This window comes from Typopeltis vanoorti, unplaced genomic scaffold (assembly GCF_054136105.1).
Source record: "Typopeltis vanoorti isolate ZY-2024b unplaced genomic scaffold, IOZ_Tvanoo_1.0 HiC_scaffold_195, whole genome shotgun sequence".
NCBI lineage: Eukaryota > Metazoa > Arthropoda > Arachnida > Uropygi > Thelyphonidae > Typopeltis > Typopeltis vanoorti.
This window is the reverse complement of record NW_028328035.1, coordinates 13,234-23,012: the sequence shown is the minus strand read 5'-3', so window position 1 is coordinate 23,012 and position 9,779 is coordinate 13,234. Positions and strand designations below refer to the sequence as shown.

The following is a 9,779-nucleotide window of genomic DNA, read 5'->3' as shown; positions in this document are numbered from 1 at the left end:
ATGAACTTTATCATTGTTGACACAACAATGGCGGCGCGTTACTAAAGAGACGTATACTCTTCAAGAGAGAGAGAGAGAGAGACCTCTAAGATTACTATATTAATTCCAAATCAACTGCATTCTATTGTTTCGTCCACGAAAACAATTACACTTACATAGCAACATTGACGGGGAGGTCTTTCTCTTGAAGAGAATACTTCTTATAAAACACGGCACATTTCTTAAATAATCATCTATGGTTAGCATGGCTAATTATGATAATATAAGAAGAAATCATTGTAAATGGGAAACAACCATAATAATTCTCTACGGAACACTGAATTATTTGAATGCCTATAGAAAACCAAATGAACACTTTTTTTCACATTTGAAATATTTAGATACTTTCTTTTTTTATCTTTTTTTTTTTTTTTAAAGCCTTATTTGTTCATAACTAGGTGTATAGTTACTTGACTGTGCGTTTTTTTTTTTTTTATAAGAAATCGTTTCTAGTGTGTGAATTAATCATATTAAGGAACGCTTATATAAAACTCAGATGATAGTTTTTTTTTTTAGATTTAAAACACTTGGACATTATTTTTTCTTTTTTTTTAATGTCACTAACCAGGAGTGCACCAAGGGTATTTGACGCCTGGGTGTAAACTTTTATCGTATGTAGCATTTACTGCAATAAATAAAGTATTAATTTTGCGCCGGTTACGGTGCCTCACCCTAGAGTTTGCGCGACACAGTCACTAACCCTCCTAAAATCAGGGCAAGGCAACCGTTGGATAAGCTAAGGGTTAGATAAACTGCGACCATACATGTGAGATGAATAACAGAAAGATCAGGGGAATTTCAAAAGAATTTCTACCTTTGTTTACTTGATTATAGTAAGGCTTTTGATTTTGTAGATCATGTGAAACTGTGGAATTTGTTAAGAAGAATGGGGGTATTCCAGTGCATTTCATTCTCCTTGTGAGGAATCATTATTGTGAACAAGAAGCTACTTTCAGAACAGATCATGGAGAAACTGAGTAGTTCACAATAAGTTATGGGGTGCGACAAGGATGTATCTTATCTCCGTTCCTGTTAAACGTGTACAGCGAATACGTTTTAAGAATGGCAGAGCTTTCATTTGCAGTTAAAATTTGTGGAAGAAATAAGAATAATTTGAAGTATGCAGATGATACCACCTTGCTAGCAGAATGGTGTTGAGATCAAGATCTTGTTTATTAAAGGCATGAAGCGACTGGCAAAAGTATCGTGTTTGGTCGTCACAGTAGATTTTCCAGATTATCCAATTTTTGGTGGCTCAGAGTATTTGCAGCAGATTTCCGATCTTTCGTGAGTGACGATATCATAACATTAATGTTTTAATTACTAAGAATTTAAGTGCCCCTCACAAATTCCAGCAGCATGATAAAACATTACATATAACTTTAATAAAAAGAATAATGTTTCTGGCCAAGTATTTATTTCTACTGTAGCCATCTTTCTCTCTCTCTCTCTCGTTTCTAATTCTTAGGTTATGTGAAAATGAAAACAACTGAATTTTCGAGAGAATAAATAATCCCATAGAATGTGTATGAGGTTGGCTAATTTACCTTTCGCTGAAATAGCATCGTACAGGTTCTTCGCAATATTAGACTAATATAACGCATGTGTTTTTACAACAGATGGACTAAGGTGCTCGGGAGGAAAACAAAGTTTTAAATTAAAAATAAAACTTGGATTATGTGACAATATTTTCACAACCACAAAGCAGATGTGGAAATATTTCCACATTGATTTCCAAAGAATCGTGTTTAAACAACAAACTTTGAGAACTTTGTAGACTTGACATTTTTTTATGTTTCAAATACCACTCTATATGCATCTGCGATGGCCAAGTTGTTTTGACACTTTGTTATAGTACATAAGTATCTTCTTTAGGCACCGGTTATATTTAGAATTATCTCATTGTTCTTTGAGATATGTATTTCCATTTGCTAATTTCATTTTGAACATTTTCATGTTATTATTCCTACACGTGATTTAGCTCTCTTGTTTCTCTGTCCACTGAAAAAATTTGATGTTATTTAATTTATGCATTTGCTTTTCTTTTTTTCCCTTTTCTGTTATGCAAGTTATGTTTTGTTTATCCTTTTCTATTATCAAATAAAGAATTCTTCATTTAATTCTTCCTGCTTTTGACTTCCAGTACATAATTATGTCTCTTTCGAATGCTTTTTCCATTGTTCTTTCTTAGTCAGTTGTGTGCATCTTGTATTCTTTCTAGGGGCATTTAATTTTTACATCATTCAAGCAGGATGCTGGTCCTACTAGGTAATGCCCAGAGCAATATTACTGAACAGTTTTCATTTAGACAAAAAGACTCAGTGAGGAAGAGGTTTTCATAACAAATAAAACATTACTACATCATATATTACAACTGAAGTTTCATTGTGGAAGGAATACTCTTCTTGTAACATGTTTATCGCAGGCAGTGTAGACCTACCATGATGTCATGAATTTGAATAGAAATTCATTACATTCAGACAGTGAATTCCATTCCATCTAAAAATGGCTTATATTCAAGTTCAAGTCAATAGTTAGAATTAAAATAAACACAGGAAGATGAGTTGATGTAATATCATATATAAGACAAGGGTAAATGTATTAGGGGAATGAAAAGATGATAACAGCAAAATCGTAACAGTGAAGATTAGGAAGAATTTAACATTGCTAGCACATACATAATATCAACAGAGCTAATGTAAGTTGATAAGGTTTGGGTACTCTTCAATGGAATGGAAAAATTCGGAATCCCAGCCAAGTGATTGATGATAAAAAAATAAATAACCGAAGAAGACAGAGATGTTTAATGCAGTTAGTAGTAATTTCAAGTCTGAAATGTGAACTCTTATTGACATCCCGACTAAAGTAGCAAATTTGCGGCTAGTAACAATGTGACTATATCATAATATCCCTTAAGGGATATGTATGAGGAATAATAATCAGCAGCGTGGTATTTAGAAGTTAAAAAAAAAAAATTGCGAATTACCTGAATTATTTCTCACACCAAAATGTCAAACTATTTTCTGCTGCCGATTGACAACATGCAGTTGGCTGGGAAATTGTCTAAATCTAAAGTGCATTTTTATTTCCAATAATAGATATCAGCCAGTATCAGCGGAATTTATACCTGTTTGAACTGATAAAACGACCAGTAAAATGCGCGTGTGAACAGTCGAAAAATCAGTGACTTTAAGACCAGATGAAAAAAAAAATAATAATAATAATAAATAAAGTCATAAATGGCGGTGGCTGTTGTGTGTTGAGGCATAATTAAGCTCTAAGAACAATGATGCTTGTAGATGAGTGAAGTGCCCTCCAGCGGAGTCATTAATTTCCTTATGTTAATTTCTCTCGACTTCGGATTGCTCCATGTAGTCTGTGAGTCTTTGTGTGCATAAGTTTTGATAATTCTAACTTTTCTTAATAATAGATTTTTGTACACTTTATGGTAGAACATAAAAAAATAAACTAGTATCTACATATTTTAAGCATTCATAACATACCTAACATTTTATTAATTTTAGTATTGGTTAGTGAATTAAGTGGTGGAGACAGAGTTTTGTAGAGTGGGTGGCACTTATATACACACGGTCACTTGTGCATCTTGCTTCACTAGAAACCCGGTGTACGTGGAATTAAAACCGATGAGCATCCCTTAAACACAAGTCTACATTTCAAGCTAACTAAATATATTTTCCCTATGGTTGACATTTCGTCTCGTAGCGGAAGTTATATCATTGAATTACGCATAATTTTTTTCGGTAGGGGGAAAAAAAATGAATTATCGCTGTTTGTTTTGTCAATGATCGGAAGAAACTCTTTAATAAATACTTAGCGTCTGACCAAAACATCAATGCCTTTCTCACGGATTAATAACAAAACCGCTGCAGCCATAACGCGATGAAAAGTTCAGTAAACACCGTCTTTTGATGTAGCAGACGTGAAATCAGTGAGGTAACTGATTTCATATCATGCTTTCAAGTCTACGAATTAAATCAAAAGTACCAAAAGTAAGATTAAGAGAATTATGTATTATATGAAGAGCTTAGTAGACCTGAAAAGGCCCATTGAGAAATGTACGATCAGGCTCCCTTTATCAGAATTTGGTGGCCCTGAAAAGGGCCGTTGTGTTTTGCAGTTTCCCAATTTATGATTTCTTTTCTGTCTTTTTGGGTAGAAGCACAGCCTGGATGTTGGGAAGAACACCACCTTGTGCAATAGTCACTCCTGAAAGCAATCGGTTCAACTCTTCATCATTACGGATGGCCAACTGAAGGTGACGAGGGATGATCCTACTCTTCTTGTTGTCTCGCGCTGCATTTCCCGCCAATTCAAGGACTTCCATCTTATTATGGGATTAATGACTAACCCGGCTTTAACATCAAATTCTATGCAGATAATATTCTGGAATGCAAACGGTCTAAACAGCAAAATTTTGGAACTACAGGAGCTTACAGATCATTTGCAAACTGATATTCTCCTCATTAACGAGACACACCTACGTCCCTGCGATAATCCCAAACTCAGAAACTACTCGTTACTTAGAAATGACAGACTAAATGCCAGAGGTGGTGGCACTGCCATCTTTGTCAGAAAAAACATTCGTTATCATGAGACTAAGAAGATTACTACATCTAACCTCGAGGTGACAGGCATAGAAATTCTTACCAACAATGCAGGCAGCTTAAAGATGTATTCTGTATACAACCCCCCTGGCAAACCTCTACTCCCCTCTGATCTCTCTCAGCTACTGGATACAAATGAAGCAGTAATAGTACTAGGAGACCTCAATTCCAAGCATCCTTTATGGAACAGCAAAAGCTGTAACAACAACGGAATGATCCTCTACAACTTTGCCTTGCAGAGAAATATCGTTATTGCAGGCCCGATTGAGCCAACACATTACGGAGCGACCGGCAGACCTGATGTTTTGGATATTGCTATTTTTAACAATAATTCTCATCAATTCCGACTTCAAGTAGTTGACGAGCTAAGCTCAGATCACAATCCAGTTCTCTTAAGTTTAGGGGAGGAACCTGAGCTCATTCCCAGCCAATCCCACACAAACTTTGCAAAATTCAAGACTAAAATGAACACTATTATAGACTCAGTACCGACTATTTCCACCCGTGAAGAAATCGACGTGGCAGTCAACAATCTTGAATGTAAAATACAGGCTGGCTTATCCGCAGCTTGCTCTACTTCTACCCCAGCTCAAGTAAACTTACTTCCTGCAGAAATCCTTGCTCTGATAAGGAACAAAAATAGGCTCAGACGCCGCTATCACAACACGCTATCTCCGCAAGACCGTCAAGAACTAAACAGAGCGTCCAACCTCGTCCGTTACGCTTTAAAAGATCACAGAAACCAGCAATGGGAAAGAAAACTCAGTTCTATCAAAACCGAAGATAATTCTCTGTGGAAGTTGATCAAAGCTCTCCGTACAGATCGCTCTAACATCCAGCCCATTCACGGAGAAATAGGTCTTGTTTACAGAGATGACGAAAAAGCAGAAGCACTCGTTCAATCCCTCCAACTTCAGTGCCGTCCTAATTATGCACAAGCGGATCTAGTCTTCATAGAAAAAATACACCGTAAGGTACGCTCTGTGCTTCGGAGACCTTGTAGCTGTGAAAATATCTGCCCCACCTCACCTAAAGAGGTCTATTCAATCATCAAGAAGCTCAAAAACAAAAAAGCCCCTGGTCCAGACGAAATTACCAACAAAACAATCAAGGCCCTCCCACACAAAGCTGTCATGCATTTAGTAGCCATAATCAATGCAATTCTGAGAATTAATTATTTCCCCTCAAGATGGAAACAAGCCGATATTTTCCTTATTCTCAAGCCTGGTAAGGCACCTCAGATGCCACAGAGCTATAGACCCATCAGTCTTCTATCATGCCTAGGAAAAATAGCAGAAAGAGTCATTCTCAACCGACTTAATGAGGAGGTGATTAAAAATAACATCATTCCGAAAGAACAATTTGGTTTCCATACTGGACATAGCACTACACATCAAATTCACAGACTGACTGAGTTCATCACTACAGGCTTTAACTGGAAACAGCACACAGGAGCTATCTTTTTAGATGTTGCAAAAGCTTTCGATACAGTCTGGCACAAAGGTCTCATCTACAAATTAATTGCAGCCAACATCCCTCTTTATCTTACCAAAATTATTAACTCCTTTCTACAGGACCGTAAAATTCAGGTTAAGTTGCGTGGAATTAGATCCTCACTGAAAAAAATCACTGCTGGTGTTCCTCAAGGCTCGCTGCTCTCACCGCTGCTTTTTAACATCTTTGTTTCTGATGTTCCTAGCACATCACTAACCACTATAGCTAGTTATGCAGATGATATGGCTATTCTTAGCAGATCTCTCAGGCCTAATATAGCTACTCAGCGATTACAAACTGCAGCAACAAATTTAGAAGACTGGTTCAAAAAATGGAGAATATCTGTAAATGCCGATAAAACACTGCCATTCTTTTCACAAGAAGACAAGCATCTCATGTTGGAGAAGTTAAACTTTTTAACACAGCCATCCCATGGAGATCTAGCACCAAATATCTGGGCATTCAACTAGATAACCGTTTAAACTTTAACTCCCACATAGTTTATGCATGCAAAAAAGCAAACTCTGCAATTGCACAACTCTATTCTCTCCTCAATAGAAGAAGTCAAGTCAGCACTGATAACAAACTACGGATCTACAAAACAATTATCAGACCATCGTTAACTTACGGATCACCAGCCTGGGGGCACACTTCCCCCACAAACATCAACAAGCTACAAGTTATACAAAACAAGTGCCTCCGTATGATCTTCAACGCTCCGTGGTTTGTCAGAAATACTCTCTTACATCGAGATGCCGATATTCTAGATATTCCCACTTTCCTCCATAACAGTGCTGCTGCTTACTTCGCCAAAGCAGCTGTTCATCCAAATCAACTCATTCAAGAGTCATCTAATTATGACGAACACGATAGGTGGAAACACAAGCGCCCGAAAGCTGCTTTGCTTATCGATTCTGGTACCTCCGTACAACCCTAAATAGGGTGAGCCAGGTGCTCGCTAACACTTAAATCATGACTACTCATACAGATTAAGGGATCGAAGTCCACGGGACTGTAATCCATCTAGCCAAATCAGGTTATCCAACTTTCATTGTCCTGCTTTTCTTTACAGAAAGATCTGTCAGTAGCGAGATAGTGAAATCATGGCTCGTACTAAGCAAACCGCTCGTAAGTCTACAGGAGGAAAGGCTCCACGAAAGCAGTTAGCTACCAAAGCTGCTCGTAAAAGTGCTCCTGCTACAGGTGGGGTGAAGAAACCCCATCGTTATAGGCCTGGTACAGTCGCTCTCAGAGAAATTCGTCGTTATCAGAAGTCTACGGAATTACTGATTAGGAAACTTCCATTCCAACGTTTAGTCCGTGAAATAGCTCAAGATTTCAAGACTGATCTGCGTTTCCAGAGTTCTGCTGTCATGGCTCTTCAGGAAGCAAGTGAAGCATACTTGGTGGGTTTGTTTGAAGATACCAACTTGTGTGCAATTCACGCCAAGAGAGTGACCATTATGCCCAAAGATATTCAGCTGGCTCGACGTATCAGAGGAGAACGTGCTTAAATTAAGCTTCAGAAACGGCCCTTTTCAGGGCCACTAAATTTTGATAAAGGGATTACCTCTACGTACGTACTTCACACGTACTTGCATCTCCAACCGATTCCAAAGTTGTTAGGAGAGAGGTATTATAATATGATATATCCCAGAGTCCTTGAATAAGAATTTTCTTTTTGACACTAATCCTAATATCTATGTAAAGCCAAATAATGAGTTAGCTTAAGGTTTGTTAGATTAATTATAAAGGTTCCCTTTGAAAGCACTCTTAGCTGTTGAATCTTTGATCTTGATAGCTAATTGCGTTCTTTTATCTCATTTATCACAATCAACGCATAGGCATGGATTATGGTGGATTATGAGTAACACCCGCAAAGATCAGTGATCTATAGAATGACTCCTACTTTGGAAGGGAGTTACATAAGTTGATAGCCTGAGAAGTGCTAATGAGTAGAATTCATCAAATTAAAATTAATTTAATCTAATTTAAAATATCATCTGTCCATGAGTTCCAGGCATCAGAATGTGATAGTTTTTATCCCTTCGGATTCCGTGAGCTGCCTATAATGTAATATAATATATATAATTATTATAAATGTAATGTATTTTTGTTTTTTGGATGATACATCTCCTGAGGCAGACCCGAAAGCCAACACAATTTTACTTCCGTCATATGCTTTCCAGAATACCTGGTTTTCTTTTTCCAAATGGCTTGTACTTTAAGCCTTGTTTTGGTAATCTTTCTATTTTCATTCGTTGAACGTGTTCCGGATTCTGTGTTTAATTCTTTCATAATTTCTTCGTTTCTTTTGTTATCAAATAGAGTATACTTTGCAGTTTTTCTCATAAACTTCATTTCTGCTGTTGTTAATCTTCGATTGTCTGTTTTATTGTCCAGATTTCACTTCCATACAATAAGACTGGTAGGGCTAATGCATTATACTTTTAGTGTGGTGTGTTTTTGAACTAGGTTTGATTTTAATAGTTAATTACACCTGTTATTTTTCAATTTTTACATTTATATCTTTTTCATATGTGATCATACATCCTAGGCAGTTAAATGAATTCACTTGTTCTAAGATCTTGTTATCTATTACTATTTTAGTTCTTACTGGATCTTGTCCTTTAAACGGCATAGTTTTTTATTTTTTCTGTTGATATTATCATACCATAATTTTTGACTATCTCATTTAGATCTAAAATAGCTTTCTGTAAGTTATCTTCAGAATTTGTAATTATTATTTAGTTGTCATCAAAAAGGAGAGTGTTTAAGTTCACAGTAGGAGAAACTTTAATTTAATACCTTGGCGGAAAAGTTTATTCCATTTTATTATTTCATTTAGGTAAATATTAAAAGGGGTTGTTGAGAGAGGGCATCACTGTTAATCTTATTTGTGTTTGCTTATTTTCATATATACTATATGAATATATAGTATATATGAAAGTATATGAAAATAGTTTTAGGATGGTATTTGCCTTTCATTTAATATATTAAAACATTTCTTTTAATTTTGCAAAAGCTTTCTGTTAATGAATGTAATATGTTTCTAAATTTATTTTCTTCTTTTCTCTAATATTAATTTTAGGCAAAAGGCCGGGTCAATACATGATAGTCCTTTTCTAAATCCATTCGGTACTGCTAAAATAAACTTTACGGAATATTATTAGTTTATTTAATATTCTGCTATATATTTTTATAATAGGAATTTAGTATACCTATACCTCTACATTTTCATGCCATCTCTACTGCCTTTTTTAAAGTTAGGAATCGAAGTTGTTTTTTTTTTTTCGTTCTATTTGTTCGTTACAGTTGTATAAATTTTTTTTTTTAAATAATAGGAGTCTTTCTTTGAATCTTTTTCCTGCATATTTATATTTATATAGTTCGGAACCTTCCTTATCTGACTGCAAATGTCTCTGTACCTTATGCAGTGATGCAATAAAATTACATTTTTCTTGTGTCTTCAGTATAGTGACACTGTTGGGGAGGGCGTGTTGTTTAGCACAGAGAGTGAGTTACTATCTCCACTACGTGAACGTCGTGGCGATAGTAACTCGCAATTTGAGTAGGAGAATTCATACATAATATATAATTTATTAAGATATATACGTTTAA

At 35.9% G+C, this 9,779-nt stretch overlaps 2 protein-coding genes across 2 annotated transcripts; one reads left to right on the top strand and one right to left on the bottom strand.

Annotated features, from left to right (window-relative positions):
- Positions 1 to 4,186: 4,186 nt before the first annotated feature.
- On the bottom strand, positions 4,187 to 4,384 carry LOC150092201 (histone H2A-like). Its single transcript, XM_090415212.1, has one exon. The coding sequence runs from the start codon at positions 4,382 to 4,384 to the stop codon at positions 4,187 to 4,189; it is 198 nt and encodes a 65-aa protein (XP_090271338.1).
- Positions 4,385 to 7,261: 2,877 nt separating this feature from the next.
- On the top strand, positions 7,262 to 7,710 carry LOC150092200 (histone H3). The gene has a single exon (XM_090415213.1). It carries the CDS (start codon positions 7,262 to 7,264, stop codon positions 7,670 to 7,672), a length of 411 nt encoding a protein of 136 aa, XP_090271339.1. The 3' UTR covers positions 7,673 to 7,710.
- The last annotated feature ends 2,069 nt before the right edge of the window (positions 7,711 to 9,779 follow it).